Source organism: Syzygium oleosum, unplaced genomic scaffold (genome assembly GCF_021117445.2).
Source record: "Syzygium oleosum isolate NSW1041296 unplaced genomic scaffold, Sole_v2.1 Sole_v2.04, whole genome shotgun sequence".
Lineage (NCBI taxonomy): Eukaryota > Viridiplantae > Streptophyta > Magnoliopsida > Myrtales > Myrtaceae > Syzygium > Syzygium oleosum.
Genome location: NW_026607488.1, coordinates 4733669 through 4761649, shown reverse-complemented (window position 1 = coordinate 4761649; position 27981 = coordinate 4733669). Strand labels below are relative to the sequence as shown.

The 27981-nt window shown below is 42.6% G+C and overlaps 4 protein-coding genes across 7 annotated transcripts; 3 read left to right on the top strand and 1 right to left on the bottom strand.

Moving 5' to 3' along the window:
- The first annotated feature begins 113 nt into the window (after positions 1-113).
- On the top strand, positions 114-3841 carry LOC115674483 (casein kinase 1-like protein HD16). Its single transcript, XM_056310758.1, has 16 exons — positions 114-200; positions 656-784; positions 874-947; positions 1056-1131; positions 1208-1263; positions 1377-1448; positions 1598-1692; positions 1786-1852; positions 1951-2080; positions 2159-2377; positions 2532-2650; positions 2730-2910; positions 3095-3185; positions 3234-3391; positions 3514-3711; positions 3794-3841. Exons 1-16 carry the CDS (start codon positions 114-116, stop codon positions 3839-3841), a joined length of 1800 nt encoding a protein of 599 aa, XP_056166733.1.
- A 1449-nt stretch (positions 3842-5290) lies between these two features.
- LOC115674434 (protein SAWADEE HOMEODOMAIN HOMOLOG 1-like) lies at positions 5291-26352 on the bottom strand. Of its 4 annotated transcripts, none has more exons than XM_056311019.1 (9): positions 25962-26351; positions 24763-24848; positions 24567-24612; positions 24329-24464; positions 23321-23387; positions 22736-22787; positions 22500-22643; positions 22261-22380; positions 5291-5357 (listed from the first exon to the last, which is right to left on the bottom strand). In XM_056311019.1, exons 1-9 carry the CDS (start codon positions 26022-26024, stop codon positions 5316-5318), a joined length of 756 nt encoding a protein of 251 aa, XP_056166994.1. In that variant the 5' UTR covers positions 26025-26351; the 3' UTR covers positions 5291-5315. The 4 variants fall into 4 exon arrangements, with proteins under 4 accessions (XP_056166994.1, XP_056166995.1, XP_056166996.1 ...); XM_056311020.1 differs by having other exon boundaries at positions 23321-23384; positions 25962-26350; XM_056311021.1 differs by having other exon boundaries at positions 25968-26350.
- On the top strand, positions 7440-11436 carry LOC115666611 (casein kinase 1-like protein HD16). Its single transcript, XM_030588312.2, has 16 exons — positions 7440-7496; positions 7863-7994; positions 8077-8150; positions 8259-8334; positions 8411-8466; positions 8581-8652; positions 8801-8895; positions 8991-9057; positions 9157-9286; positions 9365-9588; positions 9685-9810; positions 9889-10072; positions 10260-10350; positions 10442-10599; positions 10724-10921; positions 11386-11436. The coding sequence occupies exons 1-16, from the start codon at positions 7440-7442 to the stop codon at positions 11434-11436; spliced, it is 1791 nt and encodes a 596-aa protein (XP_030444172.2).
- LOC115674484 (casein kinase 1-like protein HD16) lies at positions 15415-19978 on the top strand. The gene is made up of 15 exons (XM_056310562.1): positions 15415-15522; positions 16831-16962; positions 17046-17119; positions 17228-17303; positions 17380-17435; positions 17548-17619; positions 17767-17861; positions 17957-18023; positions 18119-18248; positions 18327-18547; positions 18645-18770; positions 18847-19027; positions 19173-19272; positions 19360-19517; positions 19640-19978. The coding sequence occupies exons 1-15, from the start codon at positions 15415-15417 to the stop codon at positions 19976-19978; spliced, it is 1935 nt and encodes a 644-aa protein (XP_056166537.1).
- Positions 26353-27981: the final 1629 nt, after the last annotated feature.

Below are 27981 nucleotides of genomic sequence, written 5' to 3'. Positions count from 1 at the left end.
TCACTTTCTCTTCAAAAGAAGATCTCCTTCAACGTCAAAGCTCGGTTGAGATAGGTGGAGACGACACGGTTCAGAACCATCAAGATTGATCTAAAAAGCTGGGAAGGGTAGATATGGACCAGTCCGGCGGCCAAAGTCGTGAAGGCGATGAGGGGCATCAAGATGAGAACCAAAGCAGCGCTCCTCCAATCCCTGAACAGGTACCTTGCATTGTTCTTGGAAATGGGTGGTTCAATGGAGAAAGGACAAAAAATGAAAGTCAAATCCCATGTTGACTAGTCCGCAAAATTTTTGGGCCGTTCTTGCTTTTTCTATTTGAGAAATTCATTGCCATGGAGCAGTCGGTGTCTTTCTTGTTTTTGCGTTGATTCAGCAAAATCAAACAAAGCAAAAGGAAAACATGACAAGATCTTTGGTGGGTCATCTTCGGCTACTTTATCGGCCAAAGAGAAAAGGGGAAAATTTCATCTAGTTCAGTCGATAACTAGAATCCCTTGCAAGTTCCACAAATTTTCTGTCATCAACTACTTTTGGTCCATTCAAGAACTCCATGCATCACGGGGTCAGATTATAAATTACCGACAGTTGTAATGAAAACGGTTCAATGATTCACCATGCAAGCTCGAAATACGTACTGAAAATTTGATTGTCTCAGGTTCAGATCGATGATTCTCCGGTTTACAGAATAGAAAGAAAACTAGGAAAGGGAGGTTTCGGGCAAGTTTATGTCGGTCGAGCCATCAGTCCAACCTCAAGTGATCAAACTGGTGTGGAAGCAGCAGAGGTATGGCTTTGAGCTCTAATTTTATCATTTTCAGATTATTCATTACGTTGGCACCGTTAGTTAACATCATTTAATGTGGCACTACCTAGGTGGCCATAAAATTTGAGCATAAAGACAGCATAGGATGTGAAGGTGGCATCCCTAATGAGTGGAAAGTTTATGAGTGAGTCCTTTAGAATTATTCCATGTTAGATTTGGCTATATCTTGCTCTTGCATGTGAAAGTGGATTAGGGTGTTGAATTTCGCATCTGCGTTCCGCATATTGCGCAGTGATCTGGGTGAAAGTCATGGCATACCACTGCCACAAGTACATTACAAGGGGCAACAAGGTGACTATTATGTCATGGTATGTGCATTCCCTTCGACTCGTATTTTTTACTGTTAGAATGCAAAGTTTTTGATAATCTTCTTCGTATATGCAGGTCATGGATTTGCTTGGACCTAATTTACAAGTCAATTTGGTCAACAACTTCCCAACGTATGTTTCCTTGTGAAGTTAACAGCTTTTACAGTGTCTGTTCTTCTGGTTCTCTTAAACAATGTTTAATTATCTTTCAGCTTCTGATGTTAGCTCTTTCTTTGCTACTTTAGCCTTCCATTGGAAGCAATTGCATGTATTGCCGTTGAAGCAATATCTATACTTGAGAAGCTGCACTCTAGAGGGTAATAGATGGCTAGCTTCCAGTCGCATGTTTGTTAGCATTTTCTTTATCGGTTAGTCAAATCAGTTTTTTGGTAGGCCAGGCAATCAGAAATATATGCCAGGTCCAACTTTTTGTGATGTTTCTCATGTATGCTTTTTTTCCGGGCAGGTACATCCATGGTGACATAAAACCAGGTAACTTTTTGCTTGGTCCTCCAGGAACTCCTGAAGAGAAAAGATTATTTCTGACTGACCTTGGATTAGGTATCTACCAATTCCGTGAATACTTTTATGCTAGAAATTAGTGATCGCTTAGGAGAAATGCACATGCCTCATTGTGTATTCATTACCTTGCAGCTAAGAGATGGCAAGATCCCACCACTGGTTCTCACGTTAAGTACGACCAAACTCCAGAAGATTTCAGGTTCGGTCAAAATGATGTCAACATCTTCATATGCACATACCACATGCCCTACCTGTTTTAATTACAGTTCCATGCACTGAAAAAAATCCTTACTACAGAGGAACAATTCTATTCGCAAGTGTGCACACTCAACTTGGCAGAACAAGTAGCAGAAGAAACGACCTAGAGTCTCTGGTTTACATGCTCGTTTATCTTATCCGCGGTCATTTGCCCAGGCAAAGTGATCAGGTTTCACTCCCTATACCCAGAGAAGATTTCTTCAACCATACACCTGTATCACTCTTTTGATCGCCACAGTTCTTTCAGGGACAAAAAATGTCTTTCCCTGTTTGCAAGCGAAAGATGGCCACTGCTCCAGACACACTGTGTGACACTTGTCCTAAGCCTTACCTGCAGTTCACCACGTTTGTGCTTAATCTGAAATTCGATGAAGAACCGAACTATGCTAGATACATTTCTCTCTTCCATGGGATCATTGGTCTAAATCCATACGTTTGGCCTGTACACACCGATGTCGCTCAGGAGGTAGTATCCTATTCTAGCAAAAAGCAATAGATGTTAATGAAATTTCTCATTCGAGCTCGTCCACTAATTAAGCCATGTCTTCCTGAGCCATGTCTTCCTGAGCCATGTCTTCCTGAGCCATGTCTTCCTGTTTCATGTGATACGCATGTATCAGGTACCACATAAGCGAGCGCGGTTAAATGACGACGACAAGCCATCAAGGAAAATACGAATGGGATCAAAACTAACACAATGGATTAGCATTTATGATATGCATCCACCCATGAGGCAAAGGTGAGGATTTGCATTTCAGATTTATTTAGTTTTTTCTGGGGTACCTTGCGTTTATTGATAATCTTCCTCTTACTTGCAGATACTTCCCTAATTTGGATTATGTCGACCTCATCTTACACATTGAGAAGGGACATGCGGAGGGAATGTACATCACCAGTGTGGCCTACAGTTTTCGCTCTAAGTCATGGGCCTTAATAATGGATGATAGCGCTGGCTACACTGCTCAGATTTATGCTTTTTCATGCGGCTCTCTTCCAGAGGTTCTGTTTGAACAGCTTTACTTTGGACTTTCATCTATAGTAGATCCCAGTAGTTGCATGTTACAATCCTGATAATACAAAACTGGAAGAATTTCTTTAATCCATTAGGAACATACATACATCAGCCTTTCACAGTGGGATTCTCAATTTGGACTGTCTTGACTGCTTATTTCCTTATTTGAAGGAATGGATTAGGAAACAATGGTCGAAGAACTTCTACATCACAGCAGTGGCCGGAGCAGATGACGACAGATTTCTAGTTATAATGTCCAAGGGTCGGTCCATGAATGCTTGTTTCACCGGTTTTCTTGATGTACACATAGGGACCTGGAATATTCGGCAGTCCTGTAGTGTTTTTGATATATTTCCTTTCAAGTGGATCAAGAAGAAGTGGGCAGAAGGTTTTTATGTCACCGCCATTGCCACTTCCGGGAGCCGGTGGGCAGTAGTTTCATCAAAAGGAACCAGATTTACCGACCAGGTTCTTCTTTCTTCTTCTCCTTTTCTACTACTACCCAATTTACTCGTCATTCAAGAATTTCCTTTGAAGTGTCTGGAACTGGAGGATTGCTCTGATTCAGTTTCTTACATTAAACTTTTAAGGCCGTAGAGCTAGATTTTGAGTATCCGGCTGAAGGCATCCATGAAAGGTCAAAGCAGGGCTATTATATCACTTCGGTCGCAGCCAATCCGGATGAGGTTGCTTTTATCTTCAGTATTCCCGGAGGAGTACCAGCAACTGTAAGTGTAGAGCAAGAGACGCTTCAGACTTTCAATTTTCCTGATGATAGTATGATCGAGGTGATTAGTTTGGTCCTTTTACCAGCATCCATTTGGCTGTATTACCTCTGCTTCACCAAGCACTCGTTCTCACATTCTGCAGGAGAAGTGGTCAAGGAATTACTATATTTCCTCCCTTTGCCACGGTTGAACCATCGCTTAAGCTACCAAGTATAAGTGCAATCAAGGATGTCTTAGCGAGTGACATGACCACTCTGGATGCATTTTTTGCCATCTATTGCCCATTTCTTAGGAAGCAACAAGTCATTGATCAATCCAGTACAGAGTTGAACAATAGCCACTTCCTCTAATATTGAATGGAATTAATTGTAACCTCTTTGCCATACTTTTTGTGCAGGAAAATTTTGTATTGATTCTGAAACTTTCAAGCTTAACAACAACAACAACATAGGGTTAGGCCTACATTTGGTAAATTTTGCCAAGTGGTAACCAACTTTTCTCCACGAGACACCACATTTCTTGACAAAATTTTCAGTACGCGTTAGGACTTGATATTGTCGACTGTTGGCCCTGTACAATTTGATTTTCAGAAGCCCGACCAGCCAAAGAACTGCAACAGAATTCGTAACTTCAGTGAATCTTAACTTCAGCGAAAACATCGACTTTGTACCAGAGGTTGACCTAGGGTTGACATTAGATATGCATAAATGCAACTAGACAAAATTTCATGAATTTCCCCGCATGCAGTCAAGCTCCCTTCTGCCTTTGCACTCAAGGGCCAATCTCCGTCTGGCTCGAGAAACATCTGATTTGATTCGTACTCAATAGCCATGAGATGATCATCTCTCCTACCTATATCGAATAGAACATGCTGAGCCAAATCATTTTTCAACTAATATGGTGATCACAACAAGGGCGAAAAAAACAAAGTCAACCGGCTTAGTGTTGGTGATCATTTCAAGTGATGCATTAAACTGTCAGGGGAGGAGCAATTTAGGAACATTAGCGTTGGATGGACCTGTCATCAAAGAAGTATACACAGAAAGGAACGACCCCTTCTCTGAATACCAAGAAAATTGCAGACAAAGATAGGATCTGAGTGCTCGATTTTGTATCTGCTTGTTTGCTACATTAGTTGTTTAAGCTAAATCAGCAAAAATCTGTTTAAAACAAAGAGAGAGAGAGAGAGAGAGAGAGAGAGAGATGACCCAAGATGGTTGCCTTCCGACAAACAATACTTATCGGTTTATGGCTGCTCTTAATTTATAGCAATAATGTTGCAAGATGCGGACCAGACACAATGTCGGTGAGCTAATCTGCAACGGAGAACAATTTTGTTTCTGGGAGCCATAACATACTGCCATGTATATAGTCCTCAATATTTGGCTGCCGAGACCTTGAATTATGATCATAATTATTATAACTACAACGTGATGGATGAACATGTTACTGTCGTCTGCTATGGACGGTGCATGCTATGGACTTTCGTTTGAAGTTTGCCTTGACCAGATAAAATATAGAAATTCACTTGCTGTGGAGGCTTGGCTCCAACTTCTGAGTCAGATAAGTTCGCCCCTTCACCCTTAAATAACTTGTCCTACAACAGCCCTAGACAGAAAAGCAAGCTGGGAAGAAGAAGCAAAGTTTGAGCATGAGATCATCTGTCATGTCAACCTCCAGCACAATCTCCTCATGCGAACTCTCTCCTGGCATTAAAGATGCTATTGCGGCATAACAATGATCCGGAAAAGGGAGGAAGGTGCGTAATAACTGAGCTGAAATACAGAAGCAGAATGTCAAGCATCATGAACACGCGCGTCGGGCCCCCAATATCATGCATCCTCCTCTGAATTCCTGAGACGTGAGCATCTTGGTAAAACGACTCGATTGCCCTTCTTTCCAATTTCTGCATCAAATTGAGTAATGTGGTTCCTCAAAATCCCACCGTCATGAACGTTGACGACCCGAAGGTCACTCATGCGAAGACACCATGGACGACCTTCCGTGGCTGTCTTGGTCATGTGGAGAGAGAGAGAGATGATCAGCATCTCAGTGAGGACAGTGATTTGCCCTGTCTCTTTGCAGAGCGTGAAGTCGAAAATCACATCTGAAACTAAACGTCCTAACCTTTAACCATCCCGAGAAAGTGGGAAATCGAACTTGTCACCTCCCCCCTCCAAAGTAGAAAGGGTGGCCACTAAGGGTGCGCATGACAACCATTCTGTGCCCGGGAACTATTTCTGAACAGAAATGATTTTTTTTTATTCTGTGCCCGGAAACAATTTCTATGCATTTGAAGGCGTTTGGTAAACTATCCAAAATTTCTATTCCTGGAATAGAAAAGAACATAAATGCGTTTGGTAACTACACACAAATTTCTTTTTATTAATAATATTTTAATAATATTTTGAATTGTTTTATTTTTTTTTTCTTTTTACCCAGGCCATGGCCGGCCAGGGCGTCACGGCCCTCGCCGGCCGCCGGCGGAGGCGAGGGTCCCCCCTGCCGGTGAGGGCGAGGGCTGGACCCTCGCCGCCTGGGCAAGGCGGCTCGCCGTTGGTCATGGCGAGGTCGGCCTCGCCCGGATCGGGCGAGGCCGAGCCTCGCCGTCGCGACCCATGGCGAGGCTCGGCCTCGTCCGGTCGGCAAGGCCGAACCTCGCCGTGGGTCGCGACGAGCCTCGCCGTATCCGGGCGAGGCCGTCGCGACCCACGGCGAGGTCGGCCTTGCCCAAATCTGGCGAGGCCGAGCCTCGCCGTCGCAACCCACGGCGAGGCTCGGCCTCGCCGGATCTGGGCGAGCCGTCGCGACCACGGTAGGTCGGCCTCGCCCAAATCTGGAGAGGCCGAGCCTCGCCGTCACGACCCACGGCGAAGTCGACCTCGCCGTGGGTCGCGACGGCGAGGCTCGGCCTCGCCAGATCTGGGCGAGGCCGACCTCGCCATGACCGACGGCGAGCCGCCTCGCCCAGGCGGTGAGGGTCCAGCCCTCGTCCTCGCCTCCGCCGGCGGCCGGCGAGGGCCGTGACACCCTTGCCGGCCCTGGGCCGACCGGCCACAACCCAAGAAGAGCAACACAAAAAGAAGAAAAGAAAAAAAAAGAAAAAAAAACTGATTCTCAAAATTGTGCCGAGAAACAAGAAGCAACTTTTTTTTACTTCTTGTTTCTCTTTCAAAACTGTTTCTCGGCACAAATATTTGCAAAAATGTACCCGGGAATAAAAAGTTTACCAAACGCATTTCTGTTCCCAAACTATTTCTGGGAACAAAAGAACAGAAATTTTCACTGTTTGGCACATTACCAAACGGGCCCTAAGACACACCCCAGTAGTTACGGCCGGAGTTAAAGCTAGGGTTGTTTTGGGAATTTTCTATGGGTACGGGAATTTGGAATAACAATTTTGGGGAGGTAAATGGCAATTTCTAAGTAAAACCATGCAAATTGGTAGCCATAGTTCAGGGCAAACCGGTCATTTTCAGTGGGGACGCCCTCCTGTATTTCCCCATTCTATTATAATAAGCATTCAGGCGTCAACCGAACTAACGGCATTTTTGCATGCCTTCGCTTTCAAAAGTTCTTCTTGGCGCCAAAACTAACAACTCTAACAAACTCAACCGCGCGCTGCCCACTCATTCAAAAGAAACAAGAACTGAAAGGAATAACTCTGCTTGATCCGTGCCTTCCTCTTCAAAAGAAGATCTCCTCCTTATCAACTCAGGCCGACACCGGTGGAGACGGCACAGTTCAGAACCTCGTCTCGAGATTGGCTTAAAGCTGGGAGGGTAGCTATGGATCGGTCCAGGAGTCGAAGCCGTAAAGGCAACACTCCTCCAATCCCAGAACAGGTACTTCCATTTGTTCTTGGAAATGGGTTGGTTTAGTAGGAAAAAGTGTGAAGATGCAAGTCAAATCCCATGTTCAATAGTTCACAAACTTTGGGCTATTCTTGCTTTGAGGTTTGAGAAAATTCAATTCCAAGGAACAATCAGTGTCGTTCTTATTTTTGTGTTTGTTCAGCAAAATTAAACAGAGCAAAAGGGTCAAACAAGAGATTTTGGTGGGTCGTCTTCGGCTATTTTATTAGCTGAAGAGAAAAAGGGGAAATTTTCGTCTGTCAGATTATATGTTATGAAGCTTTTGGGTACTATGCAGTCAGTTCAGTAATTCACCATGCAAGTTCCAAATATGTACTGAAAATTTGATTGTCTCAGGTTCAGATTGATGATTCTCCGGTGTACAGAATAGAAAGAAAACTGGGAAAGGGAAGCTTCGGGGAAGTTTATGTGGGTCGAGCCATCAGCCCTTCAACTTCATGTGATCAAACTGGTTTGGAAGCAGCAGAGGTATGGCTCTCATTTTATCCTTTTCAGATAATTCATTACATCGGCACTGTTACTTTACATGATTTAATGCAACACTATCTAGGTTGCCATAAAACTCCAGCATAAACACGGCAAAGGACGTGAAGGTGGCATCCCTACTGAGTGGAAAGTTTATGAGTGAGTCCTATAGTATTATTGTATGTACAATTTTGCTATATCGTGCTCTTGCACATGAAATTGGATTAGGTCGCTGAATTTTGCATCTGCGTTCTGCATATTGCACAGTGATCTGGGCGAAGGTCATGGCATACCACTGCCACAAGTACATTACAGGGGGCAACAAGGTGATTATCATGTCATGGTATGTGCATCCCCTTCAACCCGGACTTTATTCTATTAGAATGCAGAGCTTTCAATGATCTTCTCCATATATGCAGATCATGGATATGCTTGGACCTAGTTTACAAGCCACTTTGGACAACGTTATCCCAAAGTATATTTCCCCATGAAGTTAACAGCTTTTACTGTGTCTGCTCTTCAGGTTTTCTTAAAAAATCTTGGATTCTTTTGTCAGCTTTTGATATTAGCTCTTTCTTTGCTACTTCAGCTTGCCATTGGAAGCAATTGCATGTATTGCCGTTGAAGCTATCTCTATACTTGAGAAGTTGCACTCTAGAGGGTAATAGCTGACTAGCTTCCAACCGCATGTTTGTTAGAATTTTCTTTATCGAAAGGTCAAATCAAAGTTTTGGTAGACCAGACTATCGTAAATATATGCTAGGTTCAACTTTTGTGATGTTTCTCATGCATGCTTCTTATTCGGGCAGATACATCCATGGTGACGTAAAACCAGGTAACTTTTTGCTTGGTCCTCCGGGGACTCCCGAAGAGAAAAGATTGTTTCTGACTGACCTTGGATTAGGTATCTGCCAATTGCACAAATACTTTTATGCCCTATATATTAGTGATTGAGAAGGAGAAATGCACATGTCTCATCGTTTATTCATGACCTTGCAGCTACAAGATGGCAAGATCCCTCCACCGGTTCGCACGTTAAGTACAACCAAACTCCAGATGATTTCAGGTTCAGTCAAAATAATGTTAACATCTTCATTTGCACATATCACATGCCCTAATTGTGTAATTACTGTTCCATGCACCACAAAAAAACAATTCGTTGCAGAGGAACAATTCCATTTGCAAGTGTGCACACTCAACTTGGTAGAACGAGTAGCAGAAGAAATGACCTAGAGTCTCTGGTTTACATGCTTGTTTATCTTATCCGCGGTCATTTGCCCTGGCAAAGTGATCAGGTTTCATTCCCTATACCCAGAGAAGATTTCTTGAACCATACACCTGTATCGGTCTTTTGATCACCACAGTTTTTTCAGGGAGAGGATAAAGCTTTCCTTGTTTGCAAGCGAAAGATGGCCACTCCTCCATACTCCTTGTGTTACACTTGTCCCAAGCCTTACCTGCAGTTCACCACGTTTGTGCTTAATCTGAAATTCGATGAAGATCCAAACTATGCTAGATATATTTCTCTCTTCCAATGGATTATTCGTGAAAATCCATACGTTTGGCCCGTGCACATCGATTTCACTCAAGAGGTAGTATCCTATTCCAGTAAAAAGCAATAGGCGTCAATGAAATTTCCCATTTGAGCTCGTACTGTAATTGAGCCATGTCCTTCTCTTCATGTGATATGCACATATCAGGTACCATGTAAGCGAGCGCGGTTAAACGACGACGACGACCCATCAAAGAAAATACGGATGGGGTTGAAAGTACCACAATGGATAAGCGTTTACGACGGGCATCCACCCATGAAGCAAAGGTAAGGACTTGCATTTCAGATTTATATAGTTTTTCTGGGGTACCTTGAGTTTATTGATAATCTTCCTCCTTCTCGCAGATATTTCTCTAATTTGGCCGACGCCAACCTCTCCTCACACTTTCAGATGGGACATGTGAAGGGACCGTATGTCACCAGTGTGGCTTACAATCCTGACTCAAAGTCATGGGTCTTAATAATGGATGATAGAGCCGGCTACACTGCTCAAAGAATTTATGGTTTTTCACACCGTTCTCTTCCCGAGGTTTTATTTGAGCGGCTTTACTTTGGACTTTCATCTTTAGTAGATCCCAATAGTTGCATGTTACAATCCTGATAACACGTAACCGAAAGAATTTTTGTGTTAGACCCATTAGGAACACAGATACATCAACCTCTTATAGTGGGATCTCAATTAGTACTGTCTTGACTGCTTATTTCCTTATTTGAAGGAATGGATTAGGGACTATTGGTCAAAGAACTACCACATCACTGCAGTGGCTGGAGCAGATGACGGCAGATTTTTAATTGTAATGTCCAAGGGTCTGTCCGTGAATGCTTGATTTCTGTTTCAGTGACTCCTTAGTAACTGTCATACTCTACCATTTACCAGTTTTTCTTTATATGCACGTAGGGACCCAGAGTGTTCAGCAGTCTTATCATGTTGCTAACAAATTCCCTTTCAACTGGATCAAGAAGCAGTGGGCAGAAGGTTTTCATGTCACCGCCATGGCCACTTCCAGGAGACAGTGGGCAGTAGTTTCGTCCAACGGAACCGGATTTACTAACCAGGTTCTTGTTTCTTCTCCTCCTTTTATGAGACTACCCGATTACTCCTCATTTCAAGATTTTCCTTTGAAGTGTCTGGAACCGGAAGAGTTTGCTCTGATTCGGTTTATTGCACTAAACTTTTAAGGCCATAGAGCTAGACTTTCAGTATCCTGAGGAAGGCATTCATGAAAGGTCGAAGCAGGGCTATTACATCACTTCAGTCGTGGCCACTTCGGATAAGGTTGCTGTTATAATTAGTATTCCAGAAGGAGTACCAGCAACCGCGAGTGTAGATCAAGAGACGCTCCTGACTTTCGGTTTTCCTGTTGATAGTAAGATCAAGGTGATTAGTTTGGCCCTTTTACCAGCATTTTATTCGTTGTGTTATGTCACGCCCCGAACCCCGTCGGGCACGCGACACCCTTACCTGGTCGATTTGTGCGACGTCCCAGGAATGTCGCCGACCTCAAATCGCCATCAGAGATTTACAACCACAGCGGATACTAACAAATAATCCCTGACAAATAAAACTGGGGAGAATAGGGAGAATACACATATTTCTTTTCATTACCAACTTATAAAATATTCACAACTTACAACCGCCACATTTTACCACCATCGCATACACTTGCTCCCCGTGCTACAAACCATCGATATACCAAAAAGATCGATGACCTGACTTTCTATCCCAAAAATGTTACTTTCCAAAAACCTACTAGGAACCCCTGTACTAACCCCTATGCCCCTTACTAGGCGTCCATTCTGAGTCTGATTCTTCATCTTCTGACTCCGAACTCTCCTGAGCAGTTTGCTCCTCCGAGGACTCCGGTTCTGCCTCGATCACAATCGGGTGATTGATGTCGCCCGACTCAGCTGGAGCTGCGTTCTGATACTCCTCAGCCAGAAAATCAAAGAAATTATACTCAGGCACGTAATTGGGATCCATGTATTTCTCAAAAGGAAGTATATACTCCGGGTCTCCTACCGGCTCTTCAGACTCGCCAGGTTCGTCCTCGGGTTTTACTTCGGGTTCTACCTCATCCTCTGCTTCCTCTGGTTCTTCCTCGGGGATCGGTTCCAAATTGATGTCCATTGGATCGTCTTCAGCTTGCGACGCTTCGGGCTCGGGTTCGTGCTCAGCCTCTGAAGATCCCTGAGCTGCGGCCGCTGATTGCAAACCCGACTTAGCTAAACTAGTATCCACACTAGTTAACTCTTCGTCTATCGGGGGTACAGCAGTTGGGTCCAAATCCCCAACTAAATCAAACGGAACATCGAAACCCCTAACGGGCCCAAACTCATCCCCGTCAGCATCCCGGAAGAACCAAGCCGTATATACATGAGTCTCCCAAAGAGGTAGTCCTACCTCTATAAATACGGTAGTAGTATACTTAATCCAGGTCATTCCATCTCCCATTGGAAACTCTGCAACGTCCAACTCGGAGTGCACGGGTACCCCAAAATGCTCTGGTGGCTGCGGTGGAGGATTCATGGTTCCTGTCGGGGTTTTGAAAATGTTGGTTGAAACAACCATGAGAACACTTCTCAGCAAGTTCACCCCTAAACCTCACCTAGGCTATCACGTACCTCCAGACAATTTCACAAAACACAATCACACACCTACACCACATAATCACATAGCAGGCACATCAATGCAATCGCAAACATGCACAATTCTCATGTCATGCGCTCGTTCCGTTTTCATCATATCTCCTCCACATTCCTCGCCAGTGACCCGCGTAAACGTACACGCCTCAGGTACACTGAGACCTCTTTCCACAACACTTCCAGGCCCGCGTAAACGTACACGCCTCAGGCCATATTTCTTGCCCGCGTAAACGTACACGCCTCAGGCTCAACACCTACCACCTACTGCATAACCCGCGTTGAAGTACACGCCTCAGGCTAGCAGTCTTCCGGTAATACCGGGCATCGTCCCGCGTAAACGTACACGCCTCAGGACGGCACAATTCCCACAATCTCACATATCGTACCACGCACTATTTTTCATTCTTTCACACATGCAACAATCACTTGCCACATAATTGGTCAATCGGACGTGACCCGTGCACGCAATAATTATACACAAACCATGCTCACTCAGCATTCAGCACGGCCAATTTTAATAATTAAAACAATCTGGCCCAAGCGTGCACCCAACAAACATAATTAACTCAACCAATCGCACAATCACACATTTAATTCCACCACCACAATCTAATTATTTTCAAACGCACGTTAAACACAGAAATCATTATTTTCCTCCCACCAAACGACACCAAATCGATTCCGGTCCTTCACGGGACTTTCTCACCATAAATTCTCGGTTCTAAAAATCCAACTTGCGTCCCGATCGGCCCATCACGGCCCCATGAACAGTAGACCACAGCCACTGTTATTTTAGAATTTCCAATAAATATTGCCCGAGTTAAATCCCACGGCCCGCCATAAAATTTCTACTCCTAATTCATGCAATTCCGCACCTAACTTTTACCAGATTTCGCCCAAAAATCTCCCGTCGATACCCGACGTCCTAAATTGGGTTTAGAGCGCGACTTACCCGCGTTCTAGGCTATCGCGGCTAGAACGGAAAGCGGCGGCACTTAATCGGGAACGGCGGCACTTAATCGGGAACGGCGACGACGACGTACGGCTCCCGGGTGGTGGCGATCGGCTTGGGTGGCGACGGCGCGGCTTGGGCGGTGACCGGTAAGGCTCACGGCCAAAGGGAGGACCGAAAAGGAAGAGAGAGAGAACGGCGGGATGGGGGCGGCGTGAGGGGTGCGAGGCGGCGCGGCGGTGGCGCGGCGCGGCACGGCGGCGATCCGAGCGGCGGCGCGGCGGCGATCCGAGCGGCGGCGCGGCGGTGATCGGCAAAGAGAGAGAGAGAGTATACGGTGGAGGGGGAGGAGCTCACGGCAAGGGGAGAAATTTCACGGCGAAAGGGGGAAAAGAAGAGAGAGGAGAGAGAGAAAGGGGGGTCAGGGGCTACTTATCCAATTTTGACCATATTTTGGCAATTTACCAAAATACCCTTGCCCTTTAAAACATGCCCTTTGATAATTCTCAAGGGTAAAATGGTCCGATTCTCCGTTTCTCATCAAAATCAAGTTTTTCTGAAGGATTCGGGCACAACAAAAATTGCACGTTACAACCGCAACGTCGTCCTAACGTCCCGTTGTGACTTCCAAATTTTCCGGTGTCCGATTTGGGCTGAATTAAATAATTCAATTCTATTAAACGTAACTCGAGCGTTTCTCAAACTAACGGGCGGCTTGTTGGGGAAATTCGCTTATTCGACCCGTGACTAACACTAAATCGAGTCACGTGCAATTTATTCAGACCGTCACGACTTCAGTTGTCAATAAAATCGCGAGGATCAATTACTAGATCCGTGGGGCACGATCATTCGGTATAGGTTCAGGATCTTTCGTCAATTCATTTCGTGGTCCAGCGGTATCACCCGTGATCCACTACTATGACAGTGGCGAACTGATCCCTGACTACCCTTAGATCGGCCAACAGTGGCTCAAAATATCACCTCGACGATTTAATGGTCGAAAGTCAATCCACGATCGAATTTTCTTTAGTCGTACGAATTTAATTCCCCGATTAGCCTTTCCCTAATGGTTAGCATCCCAGGAATGATCAGTTCCGGGCGAGAACTAACTACGAGTACATTCATAAAACTCAGTATTTTATAAATCCCAAACGGACTATTTTTCAAGATGTCACATGTTAGCTCTGCTTCACCAAGCACTTTTTCTCATCTTCTGTAGGAGAAGCAGGCAAGGAATTACTATATTTCTTCTCTTTGCTATGGTCGAACCATTGCCGTGCAACCAAGGATTTCTTAGGAAGCGACACGACCGCTCCGCTTGCGTTTTTTGCCTTCTATTGCCGATTTCATAGGAAGCAACTTCAACAAGTCACTTCCTCTAATGCCGTAAGGAATTGATTGAAACATCTTTGTCAAACTTTTGTGCAGGAAGTTTTTTGTATTGATTCTGAACCTTTTCAAGCTTAAAAAAAAAACAAGAGAAGGAGTCCTACATTTGGTAAATTTTGCCAAGAGGTAAACAACTTTTCTCCATGAGACGCAACAGTTCATGACAATTGTTGCAGGACGCGATGGGACTCAATCGCATGGATTGTTGGTCTTGTATGATTGCAGTTTCAGAAACCAGACTAGCCAAACATCCACGACATAATTCGTAACTTCAGCAAAAACACCGACCTTGTAACCAGAGGTTGACCTCGCATTGACCTTACATATGCATAAATGCAACTGGCTTAGTGTTGGTGATAAACTATACATTAAACTGTCAGCGGGCGGAGGAATTTAGGAACATCAGGGTTGGAAGGAGCTGGCATCAAAGATGTAATATATACAGAGGAACGACCCCTCTCTGAATACTAAGCAATTGCAGACAAAGTAAGGATCTGAGTGCTCGAATTTCTATCTGCTTGTTCGCTACATTGTGTCATTTAAGCTTATCAGCAAAAAGAAATCTGTTGAAAATAGAGAGAGATAACCCGAGATGGTCGCTTTCCGGCAAACAATAATCATCATTTTAGGTCTGCTCTTAGTTCAGAGCAATAATGTCACGAGATGTCATCCAGACACGAGTCGGTAAGCATAATCTGCAATGGGGACAATTTCATTTCTCGGGACCATACCATGATGCTGTGTATATAGTCCTCAATGATTTGGCTGCAGAGACCGCAAATTACGATCATCATTATTGCAACTACAGTGTGATGAATGAACATGTTACCGTGGTCTGCTATGGCTACGGCGCACGCCATTGACTTTCACGTGATCATACTGCTTGCATGAAGCTCGCCGTCGACCAGATACGATATAGATGTCCACTTGCTGTGGGGGCTCAACTCCAACTTCATTACTGGGCTCAACTACTCAGTCTGTTGAATGATCAAGCGGTTTGAGAGACATTGCTTGACAAGACCATCTCTCTTGTTACTTTACCATTGTTTTTTATCCTATCTTCTTTGCAATGAAGGTTACAACTTTGAAAAAAATTGGATATTTGACTATGTTATGCAAGATTAAGCATTTTGCTGTCGCGTAGATTTCAATTAAGAAAAAGGAAAATAACAATTATCATTCTTATTTTTCACATTGTACCGCTTTGCGCTCTATATCTGAAACTAAACATTTTAGGGGAGGTAAATGGCGATTTCTAAAGAAAAACCATAACGGTCACTAATGTCCGGTGCGACGCGAATTGGTAGCCAATAACTCGGGGCACGAACCGGTAATTTTGGTAAATAGAGGGTGAAAATTGACATTAGCGTAAAACATGAGGATGCCCTAATGCAATGTCCCAATAAATTATCATAAGCAATCACACGTCAACCGAAATAACGGCATTTTGGCATATCCTCGCCTTCCAAAGTTCTTTCTTCGCGCCAAAAAAATTAACAGACTCTCGCCTCGCGCTGCCTACTCATTCTCTTCAAGAACCCGCAGCATCTTCTTCAAGAAAAAGAAGAAACGAGATTGGAAAGGAAGAATTCTGCTTGGATCTTCCCATTCTCTTCCAACGAAGATCTCCTCGATATCGGAGCTCGGTTGAGACCGGTGGGGAAAACACGGTTCGGAACAAGCAAGATTTAGATTAAAGCTTAGGAGGGCAGATTATGGATCAGTCTGGAAGTCGAAGTCGGGAAGCCGACGAGGGGCTTCAACACAAGTTCCGAAGGAAGACTCCTCCAATCCCAGAACAGTTACTTGGATTGTTCTTGAAAATTGGTTGTTTAATGGAGACAGAATGAAAAATGCGAGTCGAATCCGATGTTCGTTAGTTTGCAAATATTGGACCGTTCTTGCTTTTCGGTTTGAGAAATTCATTTCCAGGGAGCAATCAGTGCAGTTCTTGTTTTTGAGTTGATTCGGCGAAATTAAACGGAGCAAAAGGGGGAAACATGACAAAGATTTTTTTTTTTTTGGTCATGACAAAGATTTTGGTGGGTCATCTTTGGCTATTATATCGGCCAAAGAGAAAAAGGGAAACTTTCATCTAATTCAGATTGATAACTAAAATCCCCGTGCAAGTTCCATAAATTTAGTTTCTGTCATCAACTACTTTTGCTCCAATTCAAAACTCCATGGATCACTGTATCAAATTATATGTTACCAACAGTTGTTAAGTTTTTAGGTACAATGCGATCAGTTCGATGTTTCACCATGCAACTTCCTAATATCTACTGATAATTTGATTGTCTCAGGTTCAGATCGATGATTCTCCAGTGTACAGAATAGGAAGAGAACTGGGAAAGGGTAGTTTCGGGCATGTTTATGTCGGTCGAGCCATCAGTCCTTCAACTTCAAGTGATCAAACGGGTGTGGAAGCCGCAGAGGTATGGCTTCGAGCTCCAATTTTTTCGATGAATTCGTTACCTTTGCACCATTACTTCACATGAAATAATGCGGCACTATCCAGGTGGCCATAAAATTCGAGCATAAAGACAACATAGGATGTGAATGCGGCATCCCTCATGAGTGGAAAGTTTATGAGTGAGTCCTTTGGAATAATTGCATGAACGATTTTGCCATGCCACGATCTTGCATGTGAAATTGGATGTGGGTGTTGAATTTCACATCCGAGTTCTGCATTTTGTGCAGTGATCTGGGTGAAAGTCATGGCATACCACTGCCACGAGTACATTACAAGGGACAACAAGGTGACTATCATGTCATGGTATGTGCATTCCCTTTGACTCGTATTCTGTACTTCTACAATGCAACGTTTTCCATGATCTTCTTCGTACATGCAGATCATGGATTTGCTTGGACCTAGTATACAAGCCCTTTTGGTCAACAACTTGCCAACGTATATTTCCCCATTAAGTTAACAGCTTTTGCGGTGTCTACTTTTCAGGTTCTGTTAAACAATATCTGATTCTCTTTCAGCTTCTGAGTTTTCTCCTTCCTTACTACTTCAGCCCACCAATGGAAGCAATTGCATGTATTTCCGTTGAAGCAATCTCTATACTTGAGAAGCTACACTCTAGAGGGTAATAGCTGACTAGATTCCAACCGCATGTTCTTTAGTTTTTTCTCTATTGAGCGGTCAATTAAGGTTTTGCTAGACCAGACTATCCGAAATATATGCGAGGTTCAGCTTTTGTGATGTTTCTCATGTACACTTCTTATCCGGCCAGGTACATCCATGGTGACATAAAACCAAGTAACTTTTTGCTTGGTCCTCCAGGAACTCCTGAAGAGAAAAAATTGTTTCTGACTGACCTTGGATTAGGTATCTGCCAATTGCACGAATACTTTTATGCCCTAGATATTAGTGATTGAGAAGGAGAAATGCACATGTCTCATCGTTTATTCATGACCTTGCAGCTACGAGATGGCAAGATCCCTCCACTGGTTCGCACGTTAAGTACAACCAAACTCCAGATGATTTCAGGTTCAGTCAAAATAGTGTTAACATGTCCATTTGCACATATCACATGCCCTAACTGTGTAATTACTGTTCCATGCACCAAAAACTAATTGATGCAGTGGAACAATTCGATTTGCAAGTGTGCACGCTCAACTTGGTAGAACAAGTAGCAGAAGAAACGACCTAGAGTCTCTGGTTTACACGCTCGTTTATCTTATCCGCGGTCGTTTGCCTTGGCAAGGACATCAGGTTTCATTCCCTATACCCAGAGAAGAGTTCTTAAACCAAGCACCTGCGTCGGTCTTTTGAATGCCACAATTCTTTCAGGGAGTGGATAAGGCTCTTGTTTGCAATCAAAAGATGGCCACTCCTCCGGACACCCTGTGTGACACTTGTCCTGAGCCTTACCTGCAGTTCACCGCGTTTGTGCTTAATCTGACATTCGATGAAGAACCAAACTATGCTAGATACATTTCTCTCTTCCGTGGGATCATTGGTCAAAATCCATACATTTGGCCCGTGCACACTCATGTTGCTCAGGAGGTAGTATCCTATTCCTATGATAAGCAATAGATGTTCATAAAATTTCTGATTCAAGCTTGTTGTCTGATCAAGCCATATCTTTCTCTTTCGTGTGATACACACGCATCGGGTACCATGTAAGCGAGCGCAGTTAAATGATGTCGGCGAGCCATCAAAGGAAATTCGAATGGGGTTGAAACTAACACAATGGATAAGTGTTTACCAGGTGCATCCACCCATGAAGCAAAGGTGAGGACTTGCATTTCAGATTTATTTATTTTTTTTGGTACCTTGAGTTTATTTATAATCTTCCTCTTTCTTGAAGATATTTCCCTAATTTGGAAGATGAGGACGTGCCCTTACACATTGAGAAGGGAAGTGAGGAGGGAATGTTTGTCACCAGTGTGGCTTACAGTTCTCGCTCTAAGTCATGGACCGTAATAATGGATGATAGCACCGGCTTCATTGCTCAGTTTTGTGCTTTTTCACACGACTCCCTTACCAAGGTTCTATTTTGAGTGGTTTTACTTTCGACTTTCATGCATGGTAGATCCCAATCGCTGCATGTTAAATCCTGATGATACGTACCGGGAAGAAGTTTTGCATTAGACCTATTGGGACAATCTTGACTGCTTATTTCCATATTTGAAGGATTGGATTAGGGAATTTTGGGCGAAGAACTACTACATCACTGCAGTGGCTGGAGCAGATGGCGGCAGATTTTTAGTTATAATGTCTAAGGCAGATGTAGGTCCGTGAATGCTAAATATCTATTTCGATGACTAATTAATAAGGTTATACTTTACCATTTGACCGGTTTTTCTTGATATACACATAGGGATGAAGAGTATTCGGCAGTCTTATCGTGTTACCAGTAAATTTCCTTTCAAGTTGATCAAGAAGATGTGGGCAGAAGGTTTTCATGTCACCGCCATGGCCACTGCCGGGAGTCAGTGGGTAGTAGTTTTGTCCAGTGGAACCAGATTTACCAACCAGGTTCTTCTTTCTTTCTCCTTTTCCGAGACTGCCCAATAACTCCTCACTTCAAGACTTTCCTTTGACGTGTCTGGAACTGGAAGATTTTGCTCTGATTCGGTTTCTTGCGCTACACTTTTAAGGCCGTAGAGCTAGATTTCCAGTTTCCAGCCGAAGGAATTCATGAAAGGTGGAAACAGGGCTATTATATCACTTCGGTCGCGGCCACTTCGGATGAGGTTGCTTTTATCTTTAGTAATATAGGAGGAGTGCCAGCAACTGAAAGTGTAGAGCAAGAGACACTTCAGACCATAAATTTCCCGGATGATAACATGATCGAGGTGATTAGTTTGGCCCTTTTACCAGCATCTATTTGGTTCAGTAGCTCTGCTTCACCAAGAACTTGTTCTCATCTTCTGCAGGAGAAGCGGGCAAGGAATTACTATATTGCTTGTCTTTGCTACGGTCGAACCGTTGCTTAAGCTACCAAATATACGTGCAATCAAGGACGTCTTAGCAAACGAGACAACCGCTCTGCATGCCTTTTTTGCCGTCTATTGCCCATTTCTTAGGAAGCAAGTTCAACAAGTCACTGATCAAGCCTGTATAGAATTGAATAATAGCCACTTCCTCTTATACCGTATGGAATTAATTGTACCCTCTTTGTCATACTTTTTTGCAGGAAAGTTTTAGTACTGATTCTGAAACCTTTTAAGCTTACCAACAACAACAACAACAACAAAATGCAAATTAGGACTACATTTGGTAAGTTCTGCCAAGAGGTAACCAACTTCTATACATGAGACGCAACATTTCTTGACAAAAATTTCGGTACACGTTAGTATTCAATGTTGTGGATTGTTGGTCTTGCACGGTTGGAGTTTCGGAAACCAGAGCAGTCAAAGAACCCGACTTGATTCGTAACTTCAGCGAAAACATCCATTTGGCACCAGAGGTTGACCTAGTGTTGACCTTATATATGCATAAATGTAACTAGACAAAAGTTCATGAATTTCGCAGAGAAGTTCTGCATTAGTTTTCTACTAATACTCGATCACAACAAGGGAGAAACAACAAAGTCGACCAACTTAGTTTTGGGGATCATTTCAAGTGACACATTAAACTATCAGCGGGAGGAGAAATTTAGGAACATCAGGGTTGGAAGAAGCTGTCATCAGAGAAGTATATATGCAGAGGAATGACCCCTCCTCTGTATACCAAGCAGTTGCAGACGAAGTAAGGGTCTGAGTGCTCGATTTTGCATCCGCTTGTCTGCAGACAAAGTAAGGATCAGCAAAAATCTGTGGAAAATAGAGCTAACCACAAGATGGTCGCTTTCCAACTAACAATAGTCATCATTCTGGGGCTGCTATTAGTTCAGAGCAATAATGTTGAGAGATGCGGTCCAGACACGACATTGTCAAGCATAATTTGCAATGGAGACCATTTTCTTTTTCTGGGGGTCATACCATACTGCATTGTACATAGTCCTCAGTGATTTGGTTGCAGAAACCGCAAATTACAATCATAGTTATAACAAAATCAACAACGTGATGAATGAACATGTTCCTGCCATCTGCTATGGCCACAGTGCATGCTATGGAGTTTCAAGGGATCATTGCACTGCTTGATTTAAGTTCACCGTCGACCAGAAACAATAGCGATGTCCACTTACTGTGGGGGCTCATCTCCAACTTCAGTACTACAGAGTCAGACACGAAAATAACTCAGTTAGTTGAATGATCAAGCGGTTTGAGAGAATCCTGGACAAGACCATCTCTCGTTACTTTAACATTGCTATTATCCTATCTTCTTTGCAATGAAGGAAATCTTTGAGAATGGATATTTAATCTTTGATCACTGCACCTCGTGCATTAAGTTTGCCATCGACCAGATAGCATATAGATGTACACTCGCCGTAGGGGCTCAGCTCCAACTTCAGGGACTGCAGAGTCACATACGAATACTCAGTTTGTTCAATTATCAAGTGGTTGGGGAAGACCATCTGTCTTGCTATTTTACTATTGAAGTTATCCCATCTTTGCAATGACGGTTAAAACTTTGCTTGCTTGACAATATATATAAGATGAAAAAGAACCATGTTAGCATTGCAACTTTTGAAGATATAAGATTAATTTAAATGGGGTCATTGATTATCTCGCCTCAAGGTCTGCCCATCATATTTTTGGTTTCGTGTTCTTGGTCATGAAGAAGGAAAACTACGGCATATATGAAGTCCAATCATAAAATGAGTAAGATAGCCAACTTCATGCTGGTTAACCCTTCCAAGGACAGCCCATCACCACAAACTTTTTCATACAAGAATCAAAACCTATGCTTTATCACAGTTGCATATTAACATCTGCCCAATCAGTTGTATCAAGCAGCATCACAGCAAATACACATGTATTCGCAGATATAAGTGCCGCTGAAATTGAAAACTCTACTATATATGTTATTTACCAAAAACCTATCATCAAGGGCAACAGAGAACCATCAAACCAACAAAATTTGCCCCTTCAACCCTTAACAACATGTCCCAGCAACCATAGACAGAAAGCAAGCTGAGAAGAAGAAGAAGCAGCCTACTGGATCCCTGAGAACAGAGTTTAAGTATGAAATCATCTGTCATGCCGACGTCCAGCACAATCTCCTCAAGTGAACTCTCTCCTGGTAAAGAGAAACTATTTCAGCATAACAACAATCTCAAAAAAGACAAAGGTGCATATACGGAAGCAGAATGTCAAGCGTCATGTACACGCGCCTCGGTGTTATCATGATCGTATTGTATCAAGAAGAGGCACCTACAGCCCCTAATATCATGCATTCTCCTCTGAATTCCTACAACATGAGCATCATAATAAATTGCTTGATCCCTCCTCTCCTGAAGTTAAAGAAATTGTAAACGAAACAAAAAAAAAAAAGAGAGATCAGATAAGTGCCTTAATATGGACAGTAAATTAATATAAATGAGTAACATAAACGGGTTGCATCTATAAACACCTGGAAGCAGAGGACAAGGTCTCCAACTTTAACCTTGTGACATTCCGAATTCTCCAGTGGGACTGAGCGCTGTCTAATATTCTTTTTCACATTAATCCATTCATCCTCCTCAGCCCCAAACCCAACAAATCTGACAAGAACTTCCTTTAAGAAATGGCAAATTGTTATGAATTAACGCGACTAGTAGGACAAAACATAAACAGCTTGTTTGTTAAGATTCTTGTATAGACACTTACAGCTTCACCTGAGCCTAGAAACCTGTGGCCAAGAAACTTATCGACGTCATACCTGCATGGAGAAAAGTCTTTCAGCGACTCTTATACTCCAGTTGAAAAGGGAACTTCCATATATTTGTACATATACAACACAAGCAATATTGAATCTAACCCCAAATTCCATGTGCACAAGATTAGTTATAAATGAAATTTAGTATATAATCACCAAATCAAGCAGTTGGCTGCTTCAGGGTGAGATTAAACAGCATAAAATTTCATAATAGGAGGCAGAGTACTGTTATACTCCAAGGAGATTATTAGCTCAACTTTCATGGCCAAGGTATTAAATGAACAAGCAGCCTTGTCAAGAGAGTACTGTCAGGCTCACATTACATAATCGAGTTTTTAGCTAATAGCTGTCCATTGAGCCTTTACACCTCAACAGATAATGTTCATGAGAGTCTGTTAGGCTCACACCACATATCCGAGCTTTTAGCATAGCTATCCATTGAGCCTTTATACCTCAAAAAAATAATGTTCACAATCTGATTAAAGAAACAAAAATGTTGGCAATAGAGCCTTTACTTCAGATGACTGAGCTATTACCATGCCCCATCTTTTGATGACTTGGCCTCAAATTCCAATTCTGATAAGTCTGCAATCTTTTGCCCTGCTATTGAAACAGCAACACAAATAAGGCACTCCTATTAACAAGATCATTCCCTTACCAGTCAACTTCAAAACTACAAAATTGTTTGTACTTGTAATCACTAGCAAGCAAGAGGAAAATATAAAACTAGGGTCCAAAAGGTATATTCAGCATCTGGCTTTAGAGATAACTAGATCCCGCACACAAGCTGCGCAAATGCAGAGTGCGCATAGTCTTTGTTCCTTTTGCGCAAGATAGACATTACAATTTTTCTAAAATCAATTCGCTTGCATATATATTAAAAGAAACCCATTAGTCTATTCCTATATAATAGGAGTTGGAAGATTTTTATTTGTAGAGGCAGTTACAGATGGACTTGGAATGTGGACAAACATGCGTAATGGAGGGTGAGGCGACATTTAATGCCTAATGGAGATGGAGAGTGATGGATTGATGCATTTGTGCACGTATATACTTCCCAAATTAATTTACATTTTCAGCCCAAACTTGATAAACTATGATTTGTTTAAGTGGTATCCTTGAAAGCCACTAAAAGTAAGAAAAAACCCATTTTCCGCTTAAAATTTATACACGTTTCATGAATTTAGTTAATATTAACCTGTTTGACAATGCTAAGTTACGAAGCTGAATTACCACATTTTCCACATTCTAGTACTTTATATTGCTACTTCCAAGCATCCTTACCTTGCTAGAAGAACTTTTCCAATTTGACATTAGAGTTAAGGAAAGAATTATGTGGTGACTTAAGTTATTTCTATAATTCACACTATATAACCAAGTATGAGCAAGGTAGCTTCAGCTAGAGAATATCTTCTTTCCACATAAGCGGGAGATACATGGAACGGCATTAAATGATTGTCTATTAACCCACCTAAATAATCACACAAATTCAAATTTATCTGAAGGATATATACATTTGAATGATGCAACAGGAGCATAAGAACCTTTAGGCATTGGAGAATTTTCATTTGCTTTATCATTAGGGCAATTTGCTGGAGTCTCAGACTCATTCTTGCCAGAATTACGGGCAAAAATAACTTTGGGTTGCTCTTGTTGCCTCTTCTCGAACCAACTCTGGACCTAGCAAGTTCACAAACACAGAGACACACGAGCAGCAAATCTACAATTAGATGTGAGGATAAGAAGCTGAAGACCCACAGTGCAGGTGAAAATTCTCAGTACCTCCATCCACTTTATCAAAGGCTTTCCAGCTCGACCAGCAGAGCGACTGTGAGTACAAGAGGACAAGACAGGAAATTAGTTACTAAATGAGAAGCAGCAGAATGAAATTTTTAGGAAACCATCCATACATATTGAGAGAAAAAGAAACTGTTCAATTAAATTTTCCAAATAGAGAAAAAGATGAGCTTAAACTTACTTGAAACTAATTGCAATTTTCTGACAAAATTCCTTACTACATATCTCTTCTCCTGATTTTTCCAGCAACTTCTCCAGTTTCTTGATCTGCTGAAAGGGTTATCAGCATCATAGGACTATCTTAAAGTCGATATTAATGCAAATAAAACACACCCTAATTACATAAAAAGATGTGTTTTTCATGGTTTCTGCGATTGTACCCAAGCTTTAAATATTTCAATTCTATCCTAAACTCTGTAGTCAGTTTAAATCTGCCTCTTGCCCACCCCACTCAACATCTGTCCTTGAAAGTTCCATTTGACTAAACTTCATACTACAAATGAGCCTTCTTAATATCAGTGTAGTAGATGAGATATCAAGAGCCAAGAAGGGAACCATAAAGAGCAAGGCAAAAACTAAACAATCTAAGCGATTTCTATTGCAGGGGAAGAATATCCTACCCGTTCTGAAACCCAACAAAAAAAAAATAGCAGACGATGTTCAGTGACCTTCAATTAAGTCCTTCTAAAAGGAGCGAAAGATCCCCCCTGGGGTGTATACACCTGCCTCGTAGGTAAAGCATCCACAGGACACTCAACTAGCCTAGCAAAGAACTCTTTTCCTCTCTTTCACAACCTTCCCAGGCTCTCTGCATTGCCAATGCAAAAATAAGCAAGGGCCTCCTTCTGACCTGGCTTTTGATGGAAATTTTAAGTTTAAAAAAAATGTTTAAAGGGAAATGAAAAGGTTTCAACTTCAAGATGTTATCTTTCTCCATCCCACTTCCAATTATCACTTGTCAATACAATGATTACTTTCCTCTCCAGCTTTTCACCGATAACAAAAAAACTTATTGCCCAATACCTCCAAACGAGTCAAATATTCAACTATAATCCCCTCAACCACTTCCCCAAAAGCCCTACGATCAGCTCACAAATCTTTCTCCGAAAAACAATCGACTATTTTATGCGCCCGCAGTTTCATAAAATCGCGAAAACACGAGGGACAAACTCAGTACAGACATCAGAACTAGCCACATTACCGAACCTTCACTTCACAGACACACGCAAACATCATTCCAAGCAAGCCCCACACAAGTTTCCAGCACATTTTGAAGAGCTAAGCCAATGTCTAGAGTTTATGATTCTTCAAGCTTCTAACAAAACCAAACCCAGATAAAATGAACAAGTCGAGCAAGAGAAAAAACGAAAAAGATTGCACCTTTACCTCGGCACTTGTGAACCCAGAGAAGACCTCCCTGTGCCTTGGACGGAGGCGATCCATTTGCCCTTCAGCAAGTGCGCATTACAGGACAACAGAACGAAAAAGGAGACAAGATTTTGTCAACCTGGGATGTCCCAGTTTTCACCAATCATTTCGGCAACAACTATCTGCAAATGGGATTTTGGACAGGAGCTGTTTGATTACACTGGCGTGACTGCTGATTGGAGAAGACTATAGTGGGTATTGATTGAAAACCCTAGGACGTCATGGGAACCCAAGAAAAGGAAGCGCCTTTACGAGCCAGTTCCTGGCGTTTCGGGCGTTTCTGGCCCGTCTCCTGAGGCTTTTTTTGACTCTTCATGCCACACACTTCGGCATGGGAATGGAAAGATCCGGGAAAAGTGCCAAAAAAACTCTAAACCTTTTGAATTTATGCCAATTTAATCTTAAACCTTTTTTTAGTGCCAATTCAATCCTAAACCTTTTGTATTTATGCTAATTCAGTCCTAAACCTTTTGTCTTTGTGCCAATTCAGTCCTTCCGGTCAATTTTGGCCAGATTTTACTGACGTGGACACCGACCGATCACCAGCGCTAAAGTGGACAACTTTAATAATATTTTAAAATTTTTATTAATTTTTTTCTTTTTATTTTCTCTCCCCTCCCTCCAACCGGTCGCCAGACCGGCGACCGGCCAGAGGCCAATGCCGACGAGGCTCGCCCACGCCGGTCACTAGCGAGGGCGACCTCGCCCAGCCGCCAGCGAGGCTCGACCTCGCCATATCCGGCGAGGGCTCGAGCCTCACCCAGCGCGAGGTCGCCCAGCGCGAGGCCGCCCTCGCCAGTGGCCGGCGAGGGCGAGCCTCGCCAGTGACCGGCGTGGTCGAACCTCGCCGGCGCCGGCCTCTAGCCTCTGGCCGGTCGCCGGTCCGGCGACCGGCTGGAGGGAGGGGAGAGAAAAAAAAAAGAAAAAAATTAATAAAAATTTAAAAAAATATTATAAATATTATAAAAGTTGTCCATGTCAGCGCCGGTGACCGGCCGCCGACCGGTCGGCGTCCACGTCAGCAAAATCCAACCAAAATTGATCGGAATGACTGAATTGGCACAAAAACAAAAGGTTTAGGACTGAATTGGCACCAATGCAAAAGGTTTCAATTGGCACAAAAAAAAAAAAGGTTTGGGACTAAATTGACACAAATGCAAAAGATTTAGGACTGAATTGACACCAAAAAAAGGTTTAGGACTAAATTGGCACCAATGCAAAAGGTTTAGGACTTTTGTGGCACTTTTCCCGGAAAGATCCACCCCCCATGTTTTTACCCCAGAAAGACTAGCCAGATGCGTTCTATCATTCTAAATGTTGCTATCAATGCATTAAATTGCGATGAAATATATATCCATAATCAAACAAACATAGATTTGTTCACTCATCAAAAAAAATATATGAGATATTGAATTACAATATTTTATTAATCATGATGTAAGTAGAGGTAATATTTCGAGCACATAAAATAATGTGAACTAACAAGACATATGAAAGCATAAGGTGATATGTAAATTCCTATCTTCATGGTTGTCCTTCATTTCTAGAAATCCTCAATTTTGTGCCATTGGCTCCGTGTGAAAAATGCGAGAAAGTGATTGATGCCTTTTTCTCATATCTTTGCCCCATTTGCTTTCCTTTCTTATAAAGAGTTAGAGATGGTTCTTCCAATTTCATATATTCCGGGTTTTCTTTTTCATGGAATTTCTCCATTATTGGGTGATCTAGCTTTTACATATTAAATACAAAAAGATAGACAATTCTAAAGTTATTACCAAATTATGCATAAGAACTTGCCCATTTAGACATTTGCCCTAATTAAAAATCTACTAAAGTGACCACAAAAAGTAAGCTACTGAATAAAGCTAGCACATTTGTGTGATTCAACCTCGCATGAGCTTTACTCATTTTTACATATTTCTATAAATGGAAAGAGGAAGTGTACAAGTGATCATGCGACTACTAATACCAA

Excerpts from the sequence above, each read along its gene's own strand:
- LOC115674483 (XM_056310758.1), top strand. The coding sequence starts at position 114 with ATGGACCAGTCCGGCGGCCAAAGTCGTGAAGGCGATGAGGGGCATCAA. Across the intron at positions 201-655 it reads CTCCTCCAATCCCTGAACAG|GTTCAGATCGATGATTCTCC; the intron begins GTACCTTGCATT and ends TGATTGTCTCAG. Across the intron at positions 3,392-3,513 it reads GAACCAGATTTACCGACCAG|GCCGTAGAGCTAGATTTTGA; the intron begins GTTCTTCTTTCT and ends TAAACTTTTAAG.
- LOC115666611 (XM_030588312.2), top strand. The coding sequence starts at position 7,440 with ATGGATCGGTCCAGGAGTCGAAGCCGTAAAGGCAACACTCCTCCAATC. Across the intron at positions 8,467-8,580 it reads TTGGACAACGTTATCCCAAA|CTTGCCATTGGAAGCAATTG; the intron begins GTATATTTCCCC and ends TTGCTACTTCAG. Across the intron at positions 9,589-9,684 it reads GATTTCACTCAAGAGGTAGT|ATATCAGGTACCATGTAAGC; the intron begins ATCCTATTCCAG and ends TGTGATATGCAC.
- LOC115674484 (XM_056310562.1), top strand. The coding sequence starts at position 15,415 with ATGAAGCTCGCCGTCGACCAGATACGATATAGATGTCCACTTGCTGTG. Across the intron at positions 17,620-17,766 it reads GAGAAGCTACACTCTAGAGG|GTACATCCATGGTGACATAA; the intron begins GTAATAGCTGAC and ends TTATCCGGCCAG. Across the intron at positions 17,862-17,956 it reads TCTGACTGACCTTGGATTAG|CTACGAGATGGCAAGATCCC; the intron begins GTATCTGCCAAT and ends ATGACCTTGCAG.
- LOC115674434 (XM_056311019.1), bottom strand. The coding sequence starts at position 26,024 with ATGGATCGCCTCCGTCCAAGGCACAGGGAGGTCTTCTCTGGGTTCACA. Across the intron at positions 24,849-25,961 it reads TCACAAGTGCCGAGGTAAAG|ATCAAGAAACTGGAGAAGTT; the intron begins GTGCAATCTTTT and ends CCCTTTCAGCAG. Across the intron at positions 5,358-22,260 it reads ACGATCATGATAACACCGAG|GAGAGAGTTCGCATGAGGAG; the intron begins GCGCGTGTACAT and ends CTTTAATGCCAG.